The sequence below is a fragment of the Anomalospiza imberbis genome, chromosome 18 (genome assembly GCF_031753505.1).
Source record: "Anomalospiza imberbis isolate Cuckoo-Finch-1a 21T00152 chromosome 18, ASM3175350v1, whole genome shotgun sequence".
In the NCBI taxonomy this organism is placed as follows: domain Eukaryota; kingdom Metazoa; phylum Chordata; class Aves; order Passeriformes; family Viduidae; genus Anomalospiza; species Anomalospiza imberbis.
Window position 1 is genome coordinate 10,636,324 of NC_089698.1, and position 24,218 is coordinate 10,660,541.

The following is a 24,218-nucleotide window of genomic DNA, read 5'->3' on the forward strand; positions in this document are numbered from 1 at the left end:
CATTTCCAGTACCATCATAAGCAGACAGAGATCCTATTTGATGCCCTTGGCCTTGTCTAACACATCCACTCCAGGTGACAACAGACAACCTGGCTCCTTCTCATCTCGCACACTTACCAACCTGGCTCAGCCTTCCTCAGCCAAGTAAACAAACACCTGAGAAACATGCCAAGCATCCAGCCTGCAGCCACAGGGGACATAAGCCTTGACACAGACCCGAAGCAACTCCTCAGCAGCTTCCCGGGACACACAGTTAGGGAGATGGGTGCTGAAGGCAGCTCCTCACACTGTCATTCCCCATCACCACTTGCTCCCACATCTGCACCATTTCCCTTCATGGTACAGCACAACTGTGATGTGCTGGAGGGAAACCCAACGTGGCTTAAAAAAAGTACAACAGGTTTTGTTGTCTAGTTTTCCTCATTTTAAAATCTAGATCCATTCCCCCACCCAGTTCACAAGAAGGCTGGAGAAATAGCTGTTTTCCAGTAAACACTGGACAGCTTTCCCCAGTAAACTCTGGGAGAAAGCTGTGTAAAAGGCACTCTGAGGCAGTGCCACACCTAGCTCAGGTAGCTGGAGACCACAAACTCATCACAAGGACAGATGGGCATGAGGAAAAAAAACAAACTAGTGTCAACGAGCACGGGCCCACTGCTGACTTAGTCTGCCTGACCAGCCCTCCTCTCTGCAGAGCCTGGGAAGCAGGAACAACTGCAAGTGGCAGAGCCCATTGCACTTCCACACTAACTCCTGGCACGGCAATATCCCAGGCAACGGCTGGGCACTGCCACAGCGCTCAGAGAAAGAAGATGTGCAACCACTTCATCCCAAACCACGCTGTATGCTGTGAGGAGAGCTGCAGCCTTCCTCCTTCTGCGCTTTTTCCGATGGCTGTGCTTTGAGGTGCCTACACAGCATCCCAAAATGTACTTGCCTTGCAAGAACATATTTATTGTAAGACATGTACTCTATTTGAAAGCTGTTTCCTGCTAAAAAAACTAAATCTTATACAGTACATAAGTGGAAAAAAATATAGAGGTGTATATGCACACAACTCCAGGGCTTCAACTCTGTGTATGGCTGTAACTGATATATTTTATTGCCATTAAAATCTACACATGGCCATCGTTACGTCTGCTTTCAAGGCAGCGTCTGCTTTCAAGGCAGCGTGTGAGCTGAGTTGGGTGGTCTCAGCACACACCTGTGAGGTAAAGAGGGGCCCCGATCCCCCCTAACCCTCGCCACAGGGGACACGCCTGTCTTGTAGCAGGGATAACTTGGGCAGACCCGCACGCTGAGGCGCCACATCCAGCACCCAGCAAAGCTCCGCCTGCACCGACTCTACAAGCACCGCGAGCCGTAAGCGGGCAGCTATTGTGGTGGTGAACCAGCACAATCGCCCCCACCCCCGCTCTTCCCTCCCGCCCGCCGCGGCCGCGCTGGGCCTTTCCCGGCTGGGCCGCGCCGGGCCCCAACAAAGGCGGCCGCCGGCGGGGCCGTCGCGATGGCAACGCGGCCGCCATGGCAGCTGGGGCCCGGATTAGCGGCTCACAAAGCCGCCCCGCAGCGCTCGGTGCCCGCGGCCGGTGATGGATTCGGGAGGGCACCCAACGGGGGCCTCCGGCACCCCAGCACGGGCGAATCGGCATTCCCGAGGGATTCATCACCTCGTTCCAACCCCGCGGCTCTGTGCAGGGACACCTACAAGGGGGTTGCTGCAAGCCCCGTCCAGCCTGGCCTTGGACCTGTCCCTGGATGGAGCAGCCACAGGTTCTCTGGGCTACCTGTGCCACGGCCTCGCCAGCCTCACAGGGAAGACCTTTATCCTAAGATCCAATCTAAACCTACTCTCTCTCTCTCTTTCACCTTGAAGCTATTCCCCCTTGTCCTGTCACTACATGCTCTTGTGTAAATGATCGCCCCCAGTAACTTGGTGCCTTGAGCTAGAGCAATCGAGTCAGGATGACTTGGTGCTCCCTGCGTTCTAGGTCCTAAGTGTTCCTATGCCTCCCCTAAATAAGAAGAGAAAAAAAGAGGAGTGATTTTTGGCATGCTTTCTGTCTGGGCTAAAATGTATTTTTCAAAAGCATCTATCCTAATTTAAAGTGGTGGCAAATCTGAGACACACTCAGGCTTGTGGCCTGAGGGTGACATTCAAACCTTCATGCAAAAGCCATCCAGCAGCCTGGACTCCCCTGTCCTCAGAAGCAGAGCATGATCTCCCCCTAAAGCCAATATCCAAACTGAGTTTACCACTGGATTCTCAACAATTGACTAAAAATCACCCCTGGGAACCTGGTACCTTGAGCTTGAGGAATCAGCTGTCTTCTCTCTAGATGCTAAGTGCTCCCATGCCTTCCCTGGACAGGCAGGAGCAAAGAGGAGCAATTTTTGTCCTGCCATGTCCTAGGTAACTGTGGGGCCTCTTCAAAGAGAAGGGAACAGTTACAAAGCTCTTTCCTCAGAGGGTTAGTGCTCTGCTTTCAAAGAGCATCCTTAAAGTTTTTGTCCGGCCAGGTGCTAAAAAACTGTGAGGCCATTTGGAAAAAGAGTGAACAGAGTTCACTCAGAGAAAGCCCTTTCCTCAGAGGGTAAGTCCCCTAAAGAAATGCTTTAAAAGAGCAACCTCAATAGTTCCTTTTCACACAGTCCCAATGCAATCCCAGAAGTAGTACTAGACCTGAATTACTCAGAAAAAGTCTGTCTGAAAAAACATTTTCTGAGATGAGGACACCATGACTGAAGCTTCAGCACCTCTCACTTAAAGGTGACATAATCACAAATGATCCATCCAGCCTTGGCCAAAATACCTGGGGGTTTTCAGAGGTTTAATTCCACTCTAATATCTTTCAATCTTCCAATGTTCCATTCTTAGTTATCTGCTATGGGGAAGCCAATGACATACTCATGCAGATTTAATAAAATAATAATTTCCAATGCCAGTTTGATAGGAAAGGTTGGATGCACTTTCACAAATGTAGATTTTGAAAGCTGTAAATATTCAAGCAAAGGGTTTGTGGAGATGGACATCTTCCACCTGAACTGCAAATAATAATGTCTGAGCTGGTCCTAGAAGGAATCACAGCAACATATTTGTAGTAAAGTTAGGCAGAAAAATAGTAACTGTTGAGACAGCTTCCATAAGGAAAATACAAACCAAACTATCTAGAAACCACTCTGCCATCCTGTCAGGAGACAGACAGCATTAACAACCCTGTGAGGTTCTCCCAGCTGCACAAACAGAACAGGCCAATTCCAGGGAGGAGGATGCATGGACAGAGAGCCTGGCTCCAGGGAACAGGTGTGCTGTACCATTAAGACCCTTCTTACCCCACTCTGCAGAGCCACTCTCAGAACTCTGGGAATGAGACTTGGCCAAGGGGACAGAGCCTGCTCCATGCCACAGGAGAGCAGAACAGCCTGTCCAGGTGTCCTTGCCCGCTCTCACACAGGCACCTGGCAAATATCAGATGAACCCCAGAAGACCTGAATGACCATTACACTAGAGTGGTTTTGGCTATGTGCCTACCAGATGCGGAGCACAGAGAACCCTTTGTTCCAGAGGCATTGTTACCACAGGCCAAACTGCCTACTGCCACAAGAGAGGTGATCAGATTCCCCTTCTCCTCCCCTCCCCATCTGTTCATGGCAACCATGTTATGTGTGAGAATTTACATAAATTGCCCTCTGATCTGTGGAAGAAAATCCAAAATCCAGTTTGGAAATCCACAGCAGGTTGACAAGTAGCTTTGATCCCTGAAATTTCCAGAGAGCAGCAGATTAAGGATTAATTAATTAACATTCTCCCAATCCAAAGTGAGGAAAATCATGACCACTGTAAGCACAGAAACAAGTCTTCCTTTAAAGACATCAGTATCTGAGGGTTCTCCCATTAGTCAGCAGGGAAAACTCATTTCATACACCTAAGTCAACCACCCCATTCTTCTGTCAGGAGTACATGAATAGGCATTTGTGACAGACCTACAAACCCTCATCTTATCCAGCACCTCAGATACTGTGATTTTCCCTCATCACAACAGTAACAGCCATCACCCCAGTGAGACCTCAGGACCTCTCAGGTCCAGAATTTGGATGGAGTATTAGATGGCAGCCTAAAGGTCAGAACCCTCCTCAGACCCCAGATCTTTTTTCTTGTTTGCTTCCAGGGTATTTTTAGAGAGGAGATCTCTCTGGGCAAGAGCTGCCTCACAGAGAGGCTGAGCTTTCATGACCGACTCATCTACACACAATTACCTCAGGCCCAGCGAGAGATGCAGACTGGTTTTAAGCACTTTCCAAGCACCCTTGGTGCTGCAACTGATTAGTGAGTCATGCAAAGACGTCACTGTGAATGTATTTCCTGCACTGCTGCTTCACCAAATGTAAAAGCACACAACAAAACCATGAGTTCAAAAACCTGATTCGGGTGCAGGCCCCCATTTCTTCCAGGACCTCTGCACTTCCAGTTTCTGTTAAGATCAGCATCTCTCCTGATGACAAACAAAAGACCAGCTGCATCAAGTTAGAGCGGAGCTCTGCCTTGCCCAAAACCTCCCAAGATACCAACCAACAGACAACTTTGGAGGAACATAAAGATAAGGCAAGGATATTACAACAGAGCCCAGAACACTACATCCCCATCCAAGCTATTTGTGATTTGGAGATTTTCTGAATTCAAAGGGGTGTCTGTGTATGTTAAAAGGCCTTCCATGAATTTGCCCAATCATTCTGAAGCCTATGTAAATTTTAGCAACAACATCCTGCGGCAAAGATTTCACAGTTTAGATATGCTCCATGATAAAATGACTTCATTTGTTCTAAGCCTCCTCCTATCTTGCAATTTATATGACTTTCTCTACCACAAAACTTCATCAGACCAACTCTTGCATTAGAAAGATGATCTGAGTTTCTTCAGTTTTGATTTGAAACAAATAACCTTGCTTACAAGATTGGAGACCCAACAGTCCAAAGAAATTACTCTGATGGATAACCCCTCTTCCTCCCAAAAATAATATAGAGCAACATGCTCCCACAGGTCGAAATAGCAGAGGAGGAAGCTGCAACTTGAGCTCCTCTGGCATTCTCATACGTGTTGAACTAGACAGAGGACTAGCTGTGCCTGAGGTGGTGGATGCAAGACACCTTCCTCCTCTCTTTCTTCTGCAGGTTTCAGTAAGGGTGGTAGCCTGACTCTAGAGAAGCTGTTGAAATAATTCCTTGTGCTGTCTAAAGATCTTCAACACCATCCAACTTAAGCCAAACTACTTGGCTACACATCCTGTCAATGAAAGTCTTTCCAGGACTTCTGTCCTACAGCTGAAAAAAATGATCTCCTTTAGAAAGCATGTGCATGGCCTGAGCTTGGACCTGAGAGAGATTCAAGTTTTGGAACCAGAGAGGTGTTTCCTAGAGATCCCGCTATGCTCAAAGCCCTCGCAGCTGCACCTGACAAACCACCGCCAGTTTGAGATCACTTTTCAGTCTCTCTCTCTGTACTAAAAAAAAAAAAAAAAAAAAACTTTGTACTTTCTTTCACAGGAAAACAGCAGCCCATATATTTCAGTCAGAGTTTTGGAAGGGAAAAAACCCAAAAGTGATTCCTCTTTGAAGCAGAGACACTCACACTGTATTTGGGATCCTCTTTGAAGCTTCACCTTTTGTGCCTGTTAAAACCAAGTATTTTGATATGAAGAAATGGGGTGCTAGCCTCTCCCTCTCTTGCTTGATCACTGAGTAATACTCATGGATTTCCTTTTCACACATTTTCCCTTTTTTTTTGCCACTTCCATTTGCCACTTCCATTCCACAGCAAGGAAAGAAAACAAAACCAAACAAAAATAAGAGAATACGCAGAAATGCCAAAATGGAAAAATCACATTTGGGACTTTTGTCTAATGAAATAGAAAAACATTTCCTTTGCAGCCCAACTAAACTTCCATTTTTTTTCTGCTAATGGATGTAGGAGGTGTGCTGCTTCTGACCTGAGATGCACCAACACCAACCACCTTGGCAGACTTGTGAGCTGCAGTTCACGGAATTGAACTGGAGAGAACATTATGATAATCTAATTTGACCTCATCTGTTCTGCAGGCCATAGCACTTCCTCTTGTAATTCCTTCAGCATGTACATGCTTTCTGTCTGGGCTAAAATGTATTTTTCAAAAGCATCTATCCTAATTTAAAGACCTTAAGTGGTGGCAAATCTAAGACACACTCAGGCTTGTGGCCTGAGGGTGACATACAAACCTTCATGCAAAAGCCATCCAGCAGCCTGGACTCCCCTGTCCTCAGAAGTAGAGCATGATCTCCCCCTGAAGCCAACATCCAAACTGAGCTGCCACTGGATTCTCAACAACTGACTAAAAATCACCCCTGGGAACCTGGTACCTTGAGCAACCAAGACAGGATGACTTGGTGCTCTCGGCTCACTCCTCTCTAGGTCTAAGTGTTCCCATGCCTTCCCTGGACAGGCAGGAGCAAAGAGGAGCAATTTTTGTCCTGCCATGTCCTAGGTAACTGTGGGGCCTCTTCAAAGAGAAGGGAATAGTTACAAAGCTCTTTCCTCAGAGGGTGAGTGCTCTGCTTTCAAAGAGCATCCTTAAAGTTCTTTTTCACACAGTCCTGATACAATTCCAGAAGCAGTACTGGACCCAAATGACTTGGAAAGTCTTAATGAAAAAAACATTTTCTGAGATGAGGAGACCATGACTGGAGCTTCAGCACCTCTCACTTAAAGACGCCATAAATCAAAGAGATGAAGACCACTTGTGGTGTGTGGGACACCCATAAAGACAGGATTCTAGGAGACCTCTGAAACCTGGGAGGCCCCAGCACATCATAAAGAGCCACCAAAAGAGAGTGTGCATCAAAATCATGTTTTCCATGAGGCACAGCTGAAACTGAAGGCAATAGGCTTGACCCTACAGACCCTATAACGGCACATTCAGAGCTCAGAACTCCAGAGGTGAAGGCCACAAGGCCTTCCTCTGAAATGAACTTTCCCACTGATCCTACCCATCAGCCATACCAAGCTATCTACTGTAGAGAATCTCTCAGGAAACAGTTCTCCTGGCCGTGGGTGAATTATTTGAGGCTTGGTCTGGAAGATGGTTACAGGCCAGGAACGATGCTTTACACAAGAGCTCTGAAGAGCTGTTCATCTGAAGTGAACAGATGAGTCAGAAAATTGCTCTGAAAATGGCAAGTCAATCTGACCAGGCCGAACGTCTCCCCATGGAAACTCCCCAGAGCCAAAGGAACAACTGCTCCAGCCTCACGCAGACTTGAAGCACTGGATGTTGTCCAGAACACTGGTTCTTCAGAAATGAATTGCACCGAGCTGTGCAGAACTCTCCCTCCTGCCCACTCCAGAAAACAGTCTCACACAACAGTCCTTGCCAGTCACCTGACATCAGGACACCTCTCAGCACACAACCATTAAACAAGAGAAACAAAACAGCACCCCAAAAGAGCTGGAAAGGACTGCTCAGACTAGAGCAACTGTAACTGCCTATAAACTGAGTGCCCTGTGACATGCTTCTTTGAATTAGCAGGGATACAGTCAAGGTTAAAAGGGGATTATGCCAAAGACAGTTTGTTTTCCTATCAAACACATCCATCCACAGGAGAACTTGCAAGTCAAACAGCCTTTAGACTGCACAGACACTTGAACACCACCACCTTTAGTGGTGGCACCCTTGAGGATACCATGTAAAAGCTCTTGGGAACATAACAGAGTTTGCCTATTTCTTATAGAAAATGAAACCACACAGAGCTACCAACTGGCAAACACGAGGATATCTGACCACTTTCTCTTAGGAGTGAAGAGAGTCCCACTTTGCACACCAGGACATGCAAATTTGGCTTCAGAAGCTGAATGAAAGTTCTGAGCAGATACTTGTCCCAAACTTTCTGCCCAAAAGTTTCAGCAATATGGCAAATCTGGTTACAAAACTCCCTTTCCTTTCACTAATTAGTGTGCCTTAACATGACATCACCCTTTTGCAGGAAAAAAAACAATCCTTCATCCCCACACTGCAACTTCCATAGTACTTCCCTCCATGACCATGATTCTATCAGCAATGTTCTGGCCAGGTCACCACCTACCAAACCATGTTCTTCCCCCCTAACTGGGCAGGAAGATTCCAAGAGCTGCAGAATGCAACACTTCCTGCCCCAAAGAGCGAACCTATGCACAACTCCACTGAACAACAGTGAAACAGTCACAGTGTCCTGCCCACAGAGGTGACCACATTCGGAACCTGGGTACGGCGATCCCCTTCAGTTCCTAATCCCATTAAAAATCTTGGGATCCTTCAGTCTAATCCTGCTGATATCACTCCTGGAGATGCTGACAATCTCCTCAGCTGAAAGGTCACAACTGAGCTCCCTCCAATCCTCAGATTCAGTCCAGTCTCACAATTCATGCACCTGGCTGTCATGGACCATGACACAAGCGACTTCCAGCCACAGTAGCCCCACCTTTTCCTGAGCCACCACCAGCCACAGAAGAGCCAGACCAACACAAGGGACAGCCTTAGTGCCAAACTTTCTTCAACAATACAAAACTTACACCATCGCTTGCCCAAGACTCAGCAGGAGAAGTTTCAGGACCAAAAGACTTATTTGTAATATAGGATTATTGAAAAATAAATCACAAGGTTTTGAGTTAGAAACAGGCCAAATCAGAGGTTTGATACAGCAGCCACTCTGTTAGGAGTGTCTACAAACCTTCTTCCTCCAGCATTTGAACAGACTGCAAATCTGTGAGCCACAAGAGGCTTCTGGATAGGGAAAAATTTCCCATAGCCGACATCCTAGCAACTCTGGGAACAAGAATAAACTCTGTTTCAAATCACCACAGGGCAGGAGTCACTGGCTGTAGCCCCTACAAGGACATTATAGGCAGCCAGCATCTGTAAGTGACCTTTAATCTACTTAACCCTTGCAAAAGACTCAAGCTTCTAATCCCGCCCCCACAAAAGTTCAGAAAACTCCTTTTGCCCCAGAAGCAACAGCTTTGATCCAACATCACTCAAGAGACTTACCTTCCCAAATTGCTCGAAATATTGTTTCACATCCTCCACAGTAGTGTTCACAGACAGACCACCCACAAATATCTTCTTCGTTCGGGTCACCATCTGGAAAAGGGAAGGACAGGAATTCACCAAATAAACCCAGAGTGAGCAGAGAACGAGGCTCAAAAGGCCACTAACTCCCCTCTGCTGCCGGGAAGCGCTTTTCCCTTTGCTGCAGCTGAGCTTCCAACTTCTTGAAGCCCTCTGGCCAAGCACAGCTAGTAGATCTGTCCCACACCAGATTCATGCTCTTGTCTTCACAGAGCCCACCACACATGCCAGCACCCAGCCACCACCTCCTCGTCAGACAATTACCACCAACACGCCACCCTCACCAACACCCTCATCCTCTTCCCTCACCAACATGCCACCGCTCCCTTGGCACTGTGATATCATCCCAAATGTGTGGGGCACAGCTGTCCCTTCCCCAGCCCTGCCACTCTGCGCAGCCAGTGCAACCCCAGAGGTACTTGCTCGGCTCCCAGGCTGGCAGAAAGCCTGCCATCACAGGCAGGTTCCCTAGGCTTTGCCCTCCCACCCCACAAATTGCTCAGCCTTCCAGTCTGAAATGGAATAAGCCTCATTTCACTACCATTCTCCAGTCACTTAAATGGAGCCCAGTCAACACCCAGTTAAATCACTTTGCCGCTGCAAGAAGGTAAAGACAAGATCCCTCTGCCACTTGTCACAGCTGGGACAAGGAACAAAACGAACTACCCTGAGAGGGGCCATGGCTGCCAGGCTTGAGGCACACCGACATCCTTTGAACCAGCTCTCCAGCTGCATCCTCCCCTTAGCTGCTTGGCTACACCCCTGCTCTCAGAGGAACACATGGTCCTAATTACCCCAAGGAGCATAGGGCTAATCCGCAGCAATTCCCTGGCTTGGAGAGCAGCCCGTTCTAACACTAAAGCACCTTCTGTCACCAAACTGCTTAATGGAATTAACCCAATTCCTACCATGTGCTTCCTGGCTCCAGTTACTTGGGATACCTGCTCACCAATTGTTCTCAGTGCCTGAACTCCTTACTTCCCTCCCAGCACCAGTCTCTGCTTTCCTCTCTGCTTCTCAGCACAGCTTTTCCCCAGCTCTTTCACCCCTAACAGCACTTCGAATACAGACTCTAAACTTTAAAACTCACATCCAAGAACCAAGTTAAAGGAAGACACAAAGTCTAAAGGCAGTCTCCAGTGTGCTGCTGGCTCCTCAGCTAAAAGTTTCTAGCTGCACACCTGGAAAAAGTTCCTGCCACTGTGCATTTTAACACCAGAGCCTCTTGTACATAAGATCCAACACCAAACTCCTTTTGCCTTTTCCAGTGCTGAAGCACACAAGGGCATTTCACAAAGTGAAATCCTTCTCCCCTTCCCATCACACACAGGTGCACACACATGACACTCTTCCACCTGTGTCACCTCACAGCATGGAGCTGTTCCACATCTCCTAAGACCTGGAACTTCTACCATTGTCTGCAATTTCGGAAGGACTAAGTTCACCCTGGGCAGCATTTAATCCACTAGCTCTATCTAGTGCATTCTGAAGTACAACCAAGGGGCCTCCTGGTTCCTTCAGTGCCATGCAAACTCCCAGCATTCCGCTCCAGGTGAGTCCTGAGCAAACCCCAGTGAGCAGCTCTGTTGCATGCACTGGCCACCTTGCACAGAAGGACATGGTTCACCCTCACAAATTCTGCCCCTTGTGGCACAAGGGCTGCCCACAGTGCTTACCTTGGGCTGTGCTCGGCGAGGGAACGCTACCTTCGGGTCAATCTGAAAGAGATGTGGGGAAGAACAGGTGAACACACTTTTCCTGCCTATTTACAGACATAGGGTTTCCTCCATATGTGCAGCTGTCTGTGCCCATGTGGCACCTTGCTAAAAACCCAAAGAATCTACCTGAGGTGCATAAAATGAAGCTGGCTGCAGACATCTTTCCCTCTTGGTAAGGTGTAACCCAGGGAGACTACAAGTCCCAGCATGCAGTGGTCCATCTCCAGCTGAGCTCTGGGCAGATGCACTGAGAGCCCATCACATGCTGGGATTAACAGGCTGGGCTGCACCCTCCCGCTTGGCCGGCCCCTGGGTGCCTTGCATCACCAGCCTCATATTAAAAGTGGTTTCTTTTGCCTTTTTTGCTCTCACCCTTCACTCTTCCTACAAGTACAGAGTTCATCTGGGTAGTAACAAGACAGAAAAGAAGCAGCGCACAAATCCCCAAACATTTCATCCCTTCAAACACAGACTGAAGAGCAGACAAAAAGAAGCTGTAAAAGAGCGGACAGGATGGCACAAATTAACCCGAGGAGCCCGGGCCTGCCGGCTGCGGCCGCAGGGATCGCGCTGCCCCTCTCCCCAGGCTGCGCTGCACACAAAGCCGTGATGCCTCCCTCCCTCCCTCCCTCCGCGGGCTGAGCCTCCATTGTGCCTGTTCAGCTTCCCTATAAACCTGCTGCTGGCCGGAGCAGCCGGGCCCGCGCCGCCATCCAGGTGCCGCGTGTTCTGCCGGGCTCAGCACGGATGAGCGCGTGCCTACATTGGCCTCACACCACCACCAGCACCACCACCACAAAAGCTGGGACAAACACTAATGCAGCTGCAAGCCAAACACCCACAAAGCCTTCTCTCCTCCTCAGCCACCACTTCTTTCTTTATAGGCCTATTTTTACAGCAACTTCTGTAAAGTTACATCACATCAGGGATGATCCAGACCTACAAATCAGCTTACAAAGACCTGTGGTAAAGGCAGGTTTGGCTCATCCCCACACTTGGACTGGCTGCAGCTGGGAGGGCAGCCTGGAGCATTGTCCCATCAGCCCAGCAGCTCCAACAGTCCAAAAGGAAGCTGTGTTTCTCCAGCTCCTCTCACTGCTTTGTTCAGCTTTCCAGCCTGGCTGCCCTCCCGTCCCGCATCCTTTTACTTGTCTCACAGCCCCGGAGCCTGGCCCCCCTGTGCCCTTCCACCAGCTCCTCTCCCTGCCTTCCCCACCTCCATCCTGACTCACAGCTTACAACATAAATAAACTCAGCACGTAGGTAAACACAGGCAAAACTGAAAAGCACAAATATATTCAAAAATAAACCTCGTTCCCCAAGCTCCATGCAGATTAGCATACCCTCCAGTGCCTCCCTGGGGCATCGGAACCACCCAGGCCCTCCCCACCCCAGGCACACCCCCCCCTCCCCACTGCTTCCTGGCTAGTGCAGACACCCACAGCGAATTCTGAGGACAGGGGACGGCAGGAGACCAGGAGGTTGATGGCAGATAATAAGCAAAAACAATAATCTACTGTCTTTTACTTCTCAGCCAGTGTCATTCAGCTCCTGCCAATAAGATGCTTTCATACTCAGCAATGCTAAGCTCAGCCTCATTTTCTCATTACCCTAAGTGTGATCAACTGGGCAGAGATAACGTGTCCTCCTGGCTGGAGAGAGCAGGCAGTCATTTCACAAATTCTTCTGCACAACCAGCTATTGTTGCAGGTAGAGGGAGGCTGGGGTGACTGATTGCAGGCACAGCCCTGGGAACATGCAGAGGGGAGCAAGTTCGGTGCCGGACTCAAGTTACTCAAACTGGACTGCTCCTTGGCTGCTGGAGTCTTTCCTAATTAAAGCAAAGGCACTGGTACCTTATTCCCTCATTTCTGGTGTTAAAACAAATAGCCCTGGAGGAGTTGTATTTCAGTGTCACCCACTGACGTAATGGATCCTTTTTACAAACCCAGATAGAAATCTTCTAAGAGCATTCAGAACTGCTCAGATTGTACCCAAAAAAACAAAAACCCAGATCAGGCTGCAGTGAATGGAAGTCACCTGAGCTCAAACTGCTTCCAGTTCACCCCACAAGACTTTGATGAGGAATCCCATGGAAGCCGCAGGTGTACCAACAGGCCAGCCAGGTCCTCAGTAATGCTCTTCAGGCCACCTACAGCCCCATTTTATAGCTCAGATCTCGTAACTCCTGTGTTAGCCTAGCTGGTATCAGTGTCCCAAAACACAGGGAAGGCTGGGAAGGACCTGTGAGATGTCAGGTCCGGGTTTGTTCTTTCCTTTTACCTCTGTCACTACCTCCGCCCTGCTGGTCTGCACTGCAGGGGAGCAGCAGATCACTCCCTCCAGCACAAAAGACAAACCCAGCAAAAACTCAACAACGGCAACAAAGAAACTACGGGATGACCCAGCACTGCCAAGTGTTCTTCCCAGAGTGCGTAAAGAAGCAGCTTAAGGCAGAGGCCAGCTGCAGCTTTACAAAGTCACGCAAATCTTTTACCTTGAGCCTGGAAAGCCAATTCTCATATCAAGTATTTTCAAAAATAACCCTGTAGTCTGCTATCTAGCTTACAAACAAAGAGGAGTCTGAAAAGAACAAGGCTGCCCCCAAGAATTGGGCCAACTGCCTTCATTAGAGTAGGAAGAATCAGAAGACAATGCAGCAACAAGTTGAGCAGACGTTGTCTATCAAATGCTGTTTGCCAGGAGACACCAAGCCCCATGAGAAGGCTGTCCTTACAGGGCACCAGGCCTTTTCCTGCAAAGTTTCATAAAACTCTAAATTAGGATTTAGATGAGTTTGTGTCATTTAACCCATGATTCACAGCAAAGCCTTTCACCTCAGCAGGGAAAAGGCATATGGAGGTTCCATGTGCTCCCTTAAGATCAACCTCTCAGGAGGCAAAACACCCCAAAACATCTGACTGAGCTGAAAACTGCACTAAACAAAAAATAAGAATGAAGGGGGAAGAGGATCAAAGTTCCTAACAAAGAAGGCCCTGGTGAAACTGTCCCCATTCTCTGTGCCGTGCCAGCGGGGTGAGCAGAGCAGATGCAGCAGGGAATTTCAGTGGCGGGCCGGTCCCCACGCGCCCTATGCCACGAGGCTCTTCTGTTCTCCTGCAGCGGCCACCATCCCTCCCTGCCCGCATGGGCTGCACCGGGGGCTGCAGAGCGCCTTCGCACAGTCGGCAGCGGCGGCTTGGGGAGAAGAATGGACAACGTGGATTTCAGCTCTCTCCCAGCCCTGAAACACTTCCAGGATTAATGCTACAACCAACATCCATCACTTGCCTTTTCAAGAGGGGTCTATGCCAGCCCACAGACTCATGACAGGACTAGCTGATCAGACACTGTGTTTACACAGGCTAGTGAAAAAAAAAAAAAAAAAAAAGAAAACCCTGGGCCCTCCTCAAAAGACATTACTGTAAACCCCCCACTCAGAGCAAAAATCAGTTTACATCACTCCTGGAAGCAGGAGGGTCGGGAGTCCTGGGGACCCAGCCTCAGCCAGGAAGGCTGGAGTGGGTTTAACCAGGAGCTCCCGTGGGGAGGAAGGACCTGTGCACATCAAAGGGAGCGATCCAGGCAGTTAAACAGGAACAGACATAAATCTTGCTGCAACTCATACCGTAAACCCTAAAGAAGAGGGTCTCACTCTCCCGCCCTCTCCTTCTGCCAAGATAAAGACTAGGACGTCTGGGCCACGCACTGCAAGAAATAAAACTCTGCATTTGGACTCCTCAGCAGCCCTTGCCTGGAGCCAGAACATGCCTCCTCACCATGCCATACCCTTACAGCCCCCACCACTCCCCCATCACTACCCTCACCTTCACCCCAGGGCAGCAATAAGGAAAAGGAATTCAGGGGAAGGCAAGTCACTGAAACTAAAGAGAAGGGACCTCCCACTCAGACATCTCACCCCCACCCCTCAAAACAGTCTGCACATCTCCTGAGCACCACAGGACAAGGCAGGACCCACCACCTTAAGCCACTAGTCCAGTGAGCCACCAAATCTTTCTGCTGGCCCAGCTAGGGCTCCTCATCACCCAAACCTGCAGAGTGAGGGCTGGAGCCGCAGCCACTCCAAGAAGCTGGTGGTAACCCACATGGGCAGACACTGGCCACACTTGGAGACAATAAAGTCCTGAACCTCCATGACCATTACAAAAACTTCACCTGGGGAAACCACAAGAGAGTCTCTGGGGTGCACAGAATGAGGAGTCTCTGCCGGGAAGGGGGGATGCACAGGCCACCATTGGCAGGGAAGCAGGGCCTGGGCGCTGGGGAACAGCACCCCTGAGGAGGGATCCATGCTCAGCAGCACACAGGATGAAAGGGCGGCTTCCCTCTCTCCGAACCAAGCCGAAGCCACGTCTTATTTCCTGGGGCAAATCCTCATCCCAAACGTGTTCAGGTGTCCCAGCTTCGAGAGGGCTACAGTCACTGCCCGGACGGGCCTTACAACCAACAGCGAGAAGAAAACCATCACCAGGATCCACAGACCCACACCAGGAATCGGCACACGGTGAGCCCTGTGCTTGGACGGCAGCTAGGGTACCCGCCGGCAAGTGGGACAGAGAAGGGAACGATCGATCCGTATCAGGAATCAATAGTTTACAACCTCTAACTGGAAATCAAACACTACAATCGACGGCTGCTCCGAGCACAGCCGTTCCGCCGGTAAAAGCACCCCTGAGATGAGAGAAGTCATCTCACCGTCTTGGAGTCCAGTTCATGTCTGGATTGGGCCAGGACCTTGTCGACGCCAGCCTGGTCCATGAACGTGACGAACCCGAAGCCCCTGAGCCCCGCAGCCCGGGCAGAAGAGGGGGTGCGGAGAGAAGAGAGAAAGTTGGTTAAAGTGGCGGTCGGGCCGCGGCGGGGGCGAAGGGAGGCGCGGGCCCGGCCTCTCACCTGGATCTCTTTGTCAGCGGGTCCCGCATCACCAGGCACTCCTTCACCTCGCCGAACTGGCTGAAGTACTCCCGCAAGCCCTCTGCAAGCACAGCAGACACTGTGGGTCTCCCGTCCCGTCCTGGCCTCGCCGCACACCCCCCCCTCCCGGGCTTAGCCCCAGCTCAACCACCCCCGGCCCCGGCGGCAGGTGCGGGGCCCCGCGGCGCTCACCTTGCGTGGTCTGCCAGCTCAGTCCCCCGATGAACATTTTGCTGCGGGAGGAAGGGGAGAGCCGTGAGCGGGGCCGCGCCGGGGGGCCGCGGCACCCCGCGGGGGTGGCGGCAGCGGCGGCGGGGCCGCGCGGGGAGGGGAGGGCGCGGATCGGCCATGTTGGCAGCGGCACCGCCGCCGCCGCCGCCTCCGCCGCCGCCGCGCCTGCCCGGGCCGGGCGGCCGGGGCCGGGGGTGGGGGCGGCCGTGGCCGGACCGGGGGGGGCGGTGGGGGCGGCCGGTGGCGGCCACCGCAGAGGTACCAGGGGTCGTGCGGGGAGTCCGGGGAGGCGAGGCCGGGCTGGCTGCCGTCTGTCTCCATTCGGACCTCTTCTCCCTGCGAGGAGCGGCGCCGCACTCCCGGGGCAGATGAGCGCTGGAAAAGGGGCCGGACGGACAGGCCATGCTGCCCCCTCCCCCGACCCCTCTCCGCCGGGCGGGGAGGGAGCGAGGGAGGAGGGCCCGGCGGGCACAACCTGCCCGGCTCCTCCCACCCCCGCCGGCCCGCCGGCCGCCCTGCGCATAAAACCCGCCGGCGGCACCGGGGCCGAGTGCCGGGAGCCGCGCCCGCATCGCGCTGGGGGAGAGCGCCCGACCCTGGGCTCGGCGGCGGCAGGAGCAGCCCCGGAGCTCGCAGCCGCTTTGTCCCTGGCCTGGCCTGGCCTGGCCTCGCTGCCCGCACCTGCCCCGGGGCGGTGGACAAAGGGTGATGGAGCCAGGCCCGGCCCGGTGCGCTCGGGCTCGCTGCGGCGGACCCCGGAGACCCCGGCCCTGTTCCTCCCGGTGTTTCGCCGCTGCCGAGGGCGCTTCCAGGTCGGGACCAGGACTGCCCTGCTCACCCCGGGATCCCGACCGGGCAGTGGAGAGTCGAGGCGCCTTCTCGGAGCCCTGGTACCTCCATGCCCTCTGGCAGCCCACGGGGACCCTGCAGGGGTCAGGGGCTTCCCGGCCTCGCCGCTTGCTGCCCCGCACGGCAGTGCCCAGGCTGCAGGACCCGGGGCAGAGCTGCTGCCGGGCACCACGGAGCCCCGTAGAGCCCCGCAGCACCAGGTATGCACAGCCCAGCCGCTCTCCTCTGCCCGCGGCTCACTGGGAAGGGGGTAGGCTGGTCCCCAAGGCACCGCGCAGTTTCTTGCTCATTCAGGCTGACAGACTCGTGCGGAGCTCCATTCGAGTTCTACTGCCACACAAGTTCATTCACATGCTGCTTCTTGAGCAGGTCTGTGTACTCCGCCTCTGCTCTTGGGCAACCTAGCCCGGGTGGCTGGAGGAGCTCAGTGAGGAACAGATGAAATACCTGTAAAGTTGGAGTCAAGAGGAGAGCTGAAACCTTGCGTGACTGCACCAAGCATCTCTCTGGGAGAAGGCACTTGTTTGCATCTGTGGCATATCAGAACAGAGCAGTGCTCAAAACCTCTGGTGACAGTGCTGTGACCACTTCTCATGTCAAGAGGGTATCACTGGATTCCAGGCATAAGCTACTGTGATGCCAGATACTTCCCACACGCATCCCTGGCTCTGCTCCTTCCAGCATGGCCCCCCCTGTACCCCCTCACTGCCTAAAGCAAGGTATTGACAGCTCAGGTCAGTGCCATTTTCATTTGACCTGTCTTCCCCTTCTCTCATGACTATTTTTCCAAGTCCCAATACACATCTTCTCCTTCCTGGAGAGGAACCACTACCCCTTTGTTATAACAATACTTTGCAACAGTATCTTTTGTTACATGGGCTGCAACTCTGAGTTAAATTCATCCTCTGCCCATTAGCTCTGCCAAACCACCATTTACCCACCCCATTTCCTGAGCTGGTTCAGGATCCTATCCTGTGTCCTGGCCCTGTGCTTGGGTACAGCAACACACTCAACACCAGAGACTTGGTAGCTGCCCCTGGGAACTGAGCTATGCAGCATCCCAGCTCCTGCTGCCACCGGTCCAGGCTGAGCTGCTTCTCCAGAATAACCCACTCTTCATTCCACAGGGCTGAAGTCATCACTTTGGGTGGAGGTGCCCTGAGAGGCAGCAGGGCTGGTGCAGCAGGGGAATATAATTAATGACATGCAGAGGTGGTACTGCAGCTGGCAGTGATGGGCAGGAGTGCAGAGCCAGTGGAAGCAGTGATGCTGGGGCAGCACCCCAACCATCTCCCCTTGCATGTCCTGAGAAACCTGGACAAAGCTGGGCTACCAGGGCCACCACAGCTGCCTGCCACACTGCCCAAACTCAGTGATATTTTACTTTTTCCCAGCACCTGCTCTCTCCCATTTGGAGGGCAAATACTTTATAGGAGGAACTAACTAACAATTTCAAGTCACCTGGCACAGGATTTATGTTCCATAATTGCCCAACATAGGCATACTACTAATGCTAATTAAAAACAAGAGGAGAAAAAAGAAACAAGAGCTCAGTGTTGGACTCACTAAAGGATAACATCTCTTGGTTTGCTACCAGTGCATTACTATCATTTTAAACATGTTATTTTTAAGACAGTACAAGTTGAGCCCTCTCAGGGACACTGTTAAAATGCTTCATTGTCTTTTTTTAATGTTTATTATTTTATTCACTTTTTCTCCACCAAAATAATATTGGAGAGGGGAGAATAGGATCAATGTGAGTTAACATCTGTGAAGATCAGAGGAAAAAAAAATGAGCCTTCAGGAAGATTTGGATGGAGGATGTGGTTGGACTTGCACCACTGGCAATGACACAGTAACCTACCATGTAACTTATTCCAAGGTTGTTTCCAAAACATACACATGATATTTTGTATATCCACCTTAGGACCCCGAAGTGTTTTGTAAGTATCAATTCATTCATCTCTGTAATGCACAGGACAGTGGGTCTTGAAAAATCTGCTGATTAGTGACAGTAGGAAGCTTTCCTCACAGAGAAGTAAACATATAAAACATTCCCGACCTTATGATTGGAAAGATGATCTGCCGAATATAAAATAATGCAGCATTGTATTCCTGGGGCTGCAGACAGACAGCTGTAGTGCCTCTGTGGCTGCTGCTGAGAGGTTGCCAAACACCAGCGAGATTAACAAAACTGCTCAGTTTTCTTGCTGCTATTCAGTGTCTCATGTGTGGTAGAGTGACACTATCAAAATCATGTCCACTTCCTGCTGAGGAGGATGATTGGCAAAGCTCTGCCCAGCACCAGTGGCAGACACTGGAGTTATTCATGGTGAGAGGGAGGTTCCAAAAAGTGGAGGTTAGGGGAGGGTCAGGGAGAGCAGCCGCCTCTTTTCCTCCCTCATCATATAAAGCTTAAGGAGAGATTGTCTTGGAGACCTGTCTCTTGCTGGGAGGTTTTGGCAGTCAGGAACCATGAAAAGTTTAACTTTTTATTTAGTTTGGACAGTTAATAAACAAATTTGAATTGAAATATTTTTTGTAACACTTGCATTACAGTGCTGAAGATGCAAACCTGGAAGGTATTAACTGTGGCTCCATAGGCAGCCTGGGGGCATTGCTTGGCTCTGGCACTGGCTCCTGGTGGTTCTCACGCCTGCTTTATGAAGGATGCTGACCCTCTGGAAAGGCTGCTGGCAAAACCCTGCTAGCCCATGCATGAGGCAGCCAGGGGTGTCTACCTTGAAGGGAACCCACTGCTCCAGCAACCACCTGCCTGGCAGGAGCTTGCTTGGGGCAAGAGTCAGGCACACAGGCAGAGAGGAGCTATTTAGGGAAATTAAATAATTTAGATTCCACTCAGGTTGGGGGGAGGGACAGAGTCAGCAATAGGAAGAGACCAATGACTGCAAATGCACCAATGACTTCTTTAATTCATATAAGAAACCTCAGGGAGCAAGATTCATGGGGGTTTACATGGTGAAGAGCACTGAAGAACAGGATGGGTGGGAATACAGAAGAGGAACAGGGTGGCAGGCAAGAGAAACATAGGTGCTAATAAAGAGCAAGAGAAAGGGGATAGGAAGAGTAGAGACAACTGGGATAACTGGAAAAGGAGTGAGGAAGGAAGGAGGAGGAGACCACCCCAATTACCACAAAGCAGCAAGAGAGATTGAAGCCTCATGGGGGAAAAAAAGGGAAAGAAGTCTGCAGGGGATGAAAAATAAAGCATTAAGAAGACTTGCAGCATAGTAAATTCAGTGTAAGGATTCAGCACAAAACAACAGAACCAGAGAGGTCTCTGAAGGACAGTAGGAGATTGCAGGCTTCCACCCACTGTCCTGGAAATGATGGCTAAGGGAAAAATCAGAGAGCCCTGCCTGCTATTCTCCCTCTCTACAAACTCTAAAAACTACTACGTGGCGTCTAGTCTCCATGATCCTATCTAAATCAGTCCAGCAAACGAGGGAGGAAGCCCTGGCTGCTGAGCTCTAACACAGGAGCTGTTCCATGCATGGAGTGTGCCCAGCACTGCAGCAGCCCAGCCCAGGTGCCACTTCTCTGCAGCAGCTTGAAAAGGATACCCCCTCCCCAAAGAGCAGATGAAAACATTTTCATTTCCCATTAATCTTTTTTTTTTTTAAATACTCCAAAGTTTGCATATAAAGTGACCAAAAGCAACAAAAGATTTGAAAAAATGAGATCTCTCTCCTTGAAAGTGCCCTGAGCTCCACCTTCCCTCTAATCTATTAGAGTTTGTCCCAGCCTTCCATCAGTCACTGCTTTCTGCTCTATCCTTTCTCCTACCTAACCCCTTCCCAGTCTTCACTTCCTATGGAAAAGGGACCTATCTTAGAGTATCCACTGTTAGGAAGCTCTTCCCCAGCTGAGAAGCAGAGCATTGCCTCCCATTCTTCCCCTCCTCACCTGGAAGCTCAGAGCTTCCCATGGTGGGATACACAGGGACTCATTTCCCCACCATTAGAGAAGAGAGATGAGTATGGATGCAACCAAAATCCACCAGATGTGCTGGACTCTTTTAAAGAAGATTGATTAAATTGTTTCTAATGCTCACTGAAGGTAAGGCAATAGGTTTAGTTGACACAGAAAGAGATAAATGTTAGATATTAGGAGAAGCTAGCAACTATAAGGACGGCTAAAGATGGGAGAGGGGAGCCAGGAAGGCCAGGGAATTCCCATTCATGAAAATTTTGAAGAATAAATTAAATGAATGTCATAACCTGTTTTGTTCTTGCACATTAATTACATGCATAGATGGAGCCTAGAGAAGAGGAATAACAGAGAAATGTAAGAGCTTTGGTCCATGGGTTCATATCAGGGCAAGTAACGGTGCAGCATGAGGCCGGGCAAGACCAAATACCACCAGACTGAGAAGATGTTTGGGAAAGAGCTGGATGAAGAGGGGTAAAAGAAAAGTTCTGAGTCAGGTTTGAGAGCTGCCAGACACCTTATACAAAAAGGATTTCCGTATGAACATCTTAAAGTGTTAAAGTTCTGAATTTAAAACAGAAACCTGTATCCCAGTGGAAGAGGGGCACGGTGAGCCCCAACCACACCACCACAGCCAACACAGCGTTTCCAATGTCTCCTTGCAGAGACACCACTGGTGCCTGGCTGCCCAGTGTGCTGGGCCTCCAGCACCAGCTCCTCAGGCAGTGATGCTGCACTATCTGTGCACCTGCACATCCTCTGCAGGTCTGACGCATGTGTGAATTATTAATCTGGGGATGAAGTCAGCACCATGTCAAGGACCTCTAAAATCTGCCTTAAAGAAGGTAGATTCCATAAAATAGAAGAACAAGGGGAGAACAGGACTGGATAGAAGAACAAAGGAAGGACTGGATTCCCTGCTGAGATGCTTGCAGGAGGTAGAAATCTGGGTCCTGGCACTGTCGCAGAACAGCACCAGAAGGAAGCACTCAGAGGAGCAAACAGAGAACTTTTGGCTCAATACATGAACAGGAGCTGAGCAAGCAGAAGCTGTTTCTTCATACCCTCTCTTTCAGGATATAATCGATTTCCTACTATAGCATTCGCACTGGCTTTTAACTTTCCCATTTCTTCAAGAGTTATTTTCTAATCTAAGATGATGGGACCTCTGCCTCACAAATCCCAACGGCACTTCTCAGAGGACAACATTATAGCATTCAGGTACTATGATGGTATAAAGTAACTGGGGCTAAGTAACTGTTAAACTTAACAGCACAACATTGAGAAGGTTTGCAGATTATTTGGAGGAAAGAACAGAAAAAAGTATCTTTAAAATCCAGGGTGCATGCTGGAGCTCCTGAGATGAGAAAGGTTCAGACCAAGGCAAGTATACAAGACAGAAATACACACTGTAAATCTTCCTAAGCAGCTCAGCCTGTCCTGGTTCCTCAAGGTTTTGCCAAGGTATTTTGTTTGTACTTGTCACATGACTTATATCAGGCATCACATCCTAATCAAGACGGACACCAGTGTCTTCCCAGGCAAAGCTCCCATCCTCGGATTGCAGGAGAGGCTTAGCTGCTCTGTACACATCACTGCTGCCTGAGCCTCCTCCCTGCTGAAGGGGAAAGGAGGCGAGAGGCTGCCAGGGACCAGGTGCACTTGTGGTCAGTCATCCCTGGTCATTCTCCTGTTTGCTGTAGAACAGGCTACTGCAAGGCACAGACTCATCCAGTGTGTTATACTCAGAACTGTTTTTCTACAGCACTGCACCCACCACAGATGCTTTGGAGCAGGAGTGGTGTCCCCTAGAGAGGAAGGGCTTCCCTCACCACAGGGCACATCTTTACTCAGGCTTACAGGCTCCCAATCCTTCCAGGCCAGGGAATGTGAAATGAGATGGCTGTTACTAAATACTCTACTTTCAGCAACCTTCACCATATTTTAAATGTGTTTGGAACTAGAAAAGGCTCAGAATCTGTTCTTTGGTCCCAAGACACAGCAATTCCCCTGCCCACACACCCTGCAAGCTGACCTCTAACTGAAGAGAAGCTCTCATTCTGCACTGCTCAAAGTCTAGTGGGAAATACTTTGCTCATGCTGCTACTTGTCCATCCTTGCCCATCTTTTTCTCACTTTTCACAGCCTTAAAGCATTTATGTTTTCACGCCTTTGCCTGCTGTGGATTTCCCTCAAGGCTGATTTTGCTACCTTAGGGTCCTTATGCCATTTTCTTTTATCTGGGTTTTTTTTTTGTTTTGGTTTGGTTTGGTTTTTGTTTGTTTGTTTGTTTTATTTTTGGGGGTTTGGTTTTTGTTTGCTTGTTTTTGTTTTGGTTTGTTTTTTGTTTGGTTTTTTTTGGGGGGGGGAGGGGGTGTTTTGTGGGGTTTTTTTTTTGGGAAGGGGGGGTGCGGTGTTGGGTTTTTGGTTTGTTGGGGTTTTTTTGGTTCCAGGCAGAAATTTCTCCACCTACCTCATGCCCATGCAGTTCCATGAGCTGAAGTAAACTGAGTCACTGACCCTTTTCCCACCAGGAGTAAGTAGTGATTCAACTGTATTCCTCAGAGCTCCCAGTTGGCTGGTGGCCAAGGCACTGCAAGAGCTAAGGAGCAGCCCCCTCTGAAGTAGCTGGCCAAGGCATTATTTAGCCCAAGGCTAAGACAACATGGAGATACTCCTCAAAAGCAGGGACACAGAGGAGCAGCAGGAAACCTCTCTCACAGTGGAGGTGTGAAATGTATACTGAAACCATCCCTTTAGTAAAAGTATGAATGAAACTGTAACCTCTACAATTCAAAGATTCTGTCAGACACATTAACCAAAATGGAGAATAGTAACATTAAATATTTAAGTAATATTAATATAGTAACATTTAAAAAATGCTTAAGGCTCAGACAAAAATGTGTTTAAGATTTTAGTTCCATCTCCATGCCATATTCCCAATTATTCAATGAGCAATTCTGCACTCCTTTTTGCAGGAATGATCAGTGCCTTTTTAGAGACATCAGAAGAAAGGACTCTCATGGGTTACACGTGAAATAGAGGGATCATACTCTGCTTTAAGACATCTTGACTCACTGGACTTGTAATCTGATTATACGGGTGTTTTTGGAATCCCTGTGCAGTATGTCCTGCCCTGCTCTAGCCTTTCCCTTCTGGAGGTAACCACGTGTACTGCTTCACAGACACCCTTGGGGTTTGGAACCTGCCCACTTGTGAAGGATGGAAATAGTGAGGCATCTTCCAAAACTTCCCACTGATTTTAAATGTTTGAAAGAAGCTGGAAAAGAGTAAACATTCCTCTTCCAAAGAAGGCCTGGGAAAGCTCTCAGCACACAGCATTTTCTGCAAAACAAGCTCATGGTGTCCCATGGTGCACCCACAAGGTCTGGGATTGTTAGTG

At 49.9% G+C, this 24,218-nt stretch overlaps 1 protein-coding gene and 1 long non-coding RNA gene across 14 annotated transcripts in view; one reads left to right on the forward strand and one right to left on the reverse strand.

Annotated features, from left to right (window-relative positions):
• The window catches only part of MSI1 (musashi RNA binding protein 1), a 67,767-nt gene that overhangs the window by 13,963 nt on the left and 29,586 nt on the right, over positions 1-24,218 (reverse strand). For 4 of the 12 annotated variants that reach the window (XM_068208972.1, XM_068208971.1, XM_068208970.1 and 1 more), the window contains exons 1-6: positions 16,278-16,390; positions 15,977-16,017; positions 15,764-15,845; positions 15,566-15,650; positions 10,808-10,849; positions 9,051-9,143 (exon numbers count right to left, since the gene is read on the reverse strand). In XM_068208972.1, the coding sequence (XP_068065073.1) occupies positions 9,051-9,143; positions 10,808-10,849; positions 15,566-15,650; positions 15,764-15,845; positions 15,977-16,017; positions 16,278-16,336 (402 nt within the window). In that variant the 5' untranslated portion in view covers positions 16,337-16,390. Of the gene's footprint in view, positions 1-9,050; positions 9,144-10,807; positions 10,850-15,565; positions 15,651-15,763; positions 15,846-15,976; positions 16,018-16,277; positions 16,391-24,218 lie in introns of those variants that run through there. The other 8 variants (XM_068208973.1, XM_068208976.1, XM_068208974.1 and 5 more) reach the window with 2 other exon arrangements.
• LOC137484837 (uncharacterized) lies at positions 1,911-7,552 on the forward strand. 2 transcript variants are annotated; one of them, XR_011005062.1, is made up of 5 exons: positions 1,911-1,991; positions 2,340-2,406; positions 2,521-4,121; positions 6,443-6,573; positions 6,640-7,552. It is a non-coding gene; the product is annotated as an uncharacterized lncRNA (long non-coding RNA). The 2 variants fall into 2 exon arrangements; XR_011005063.1 differs by having other exon boundaries at positions 6,474-6,573.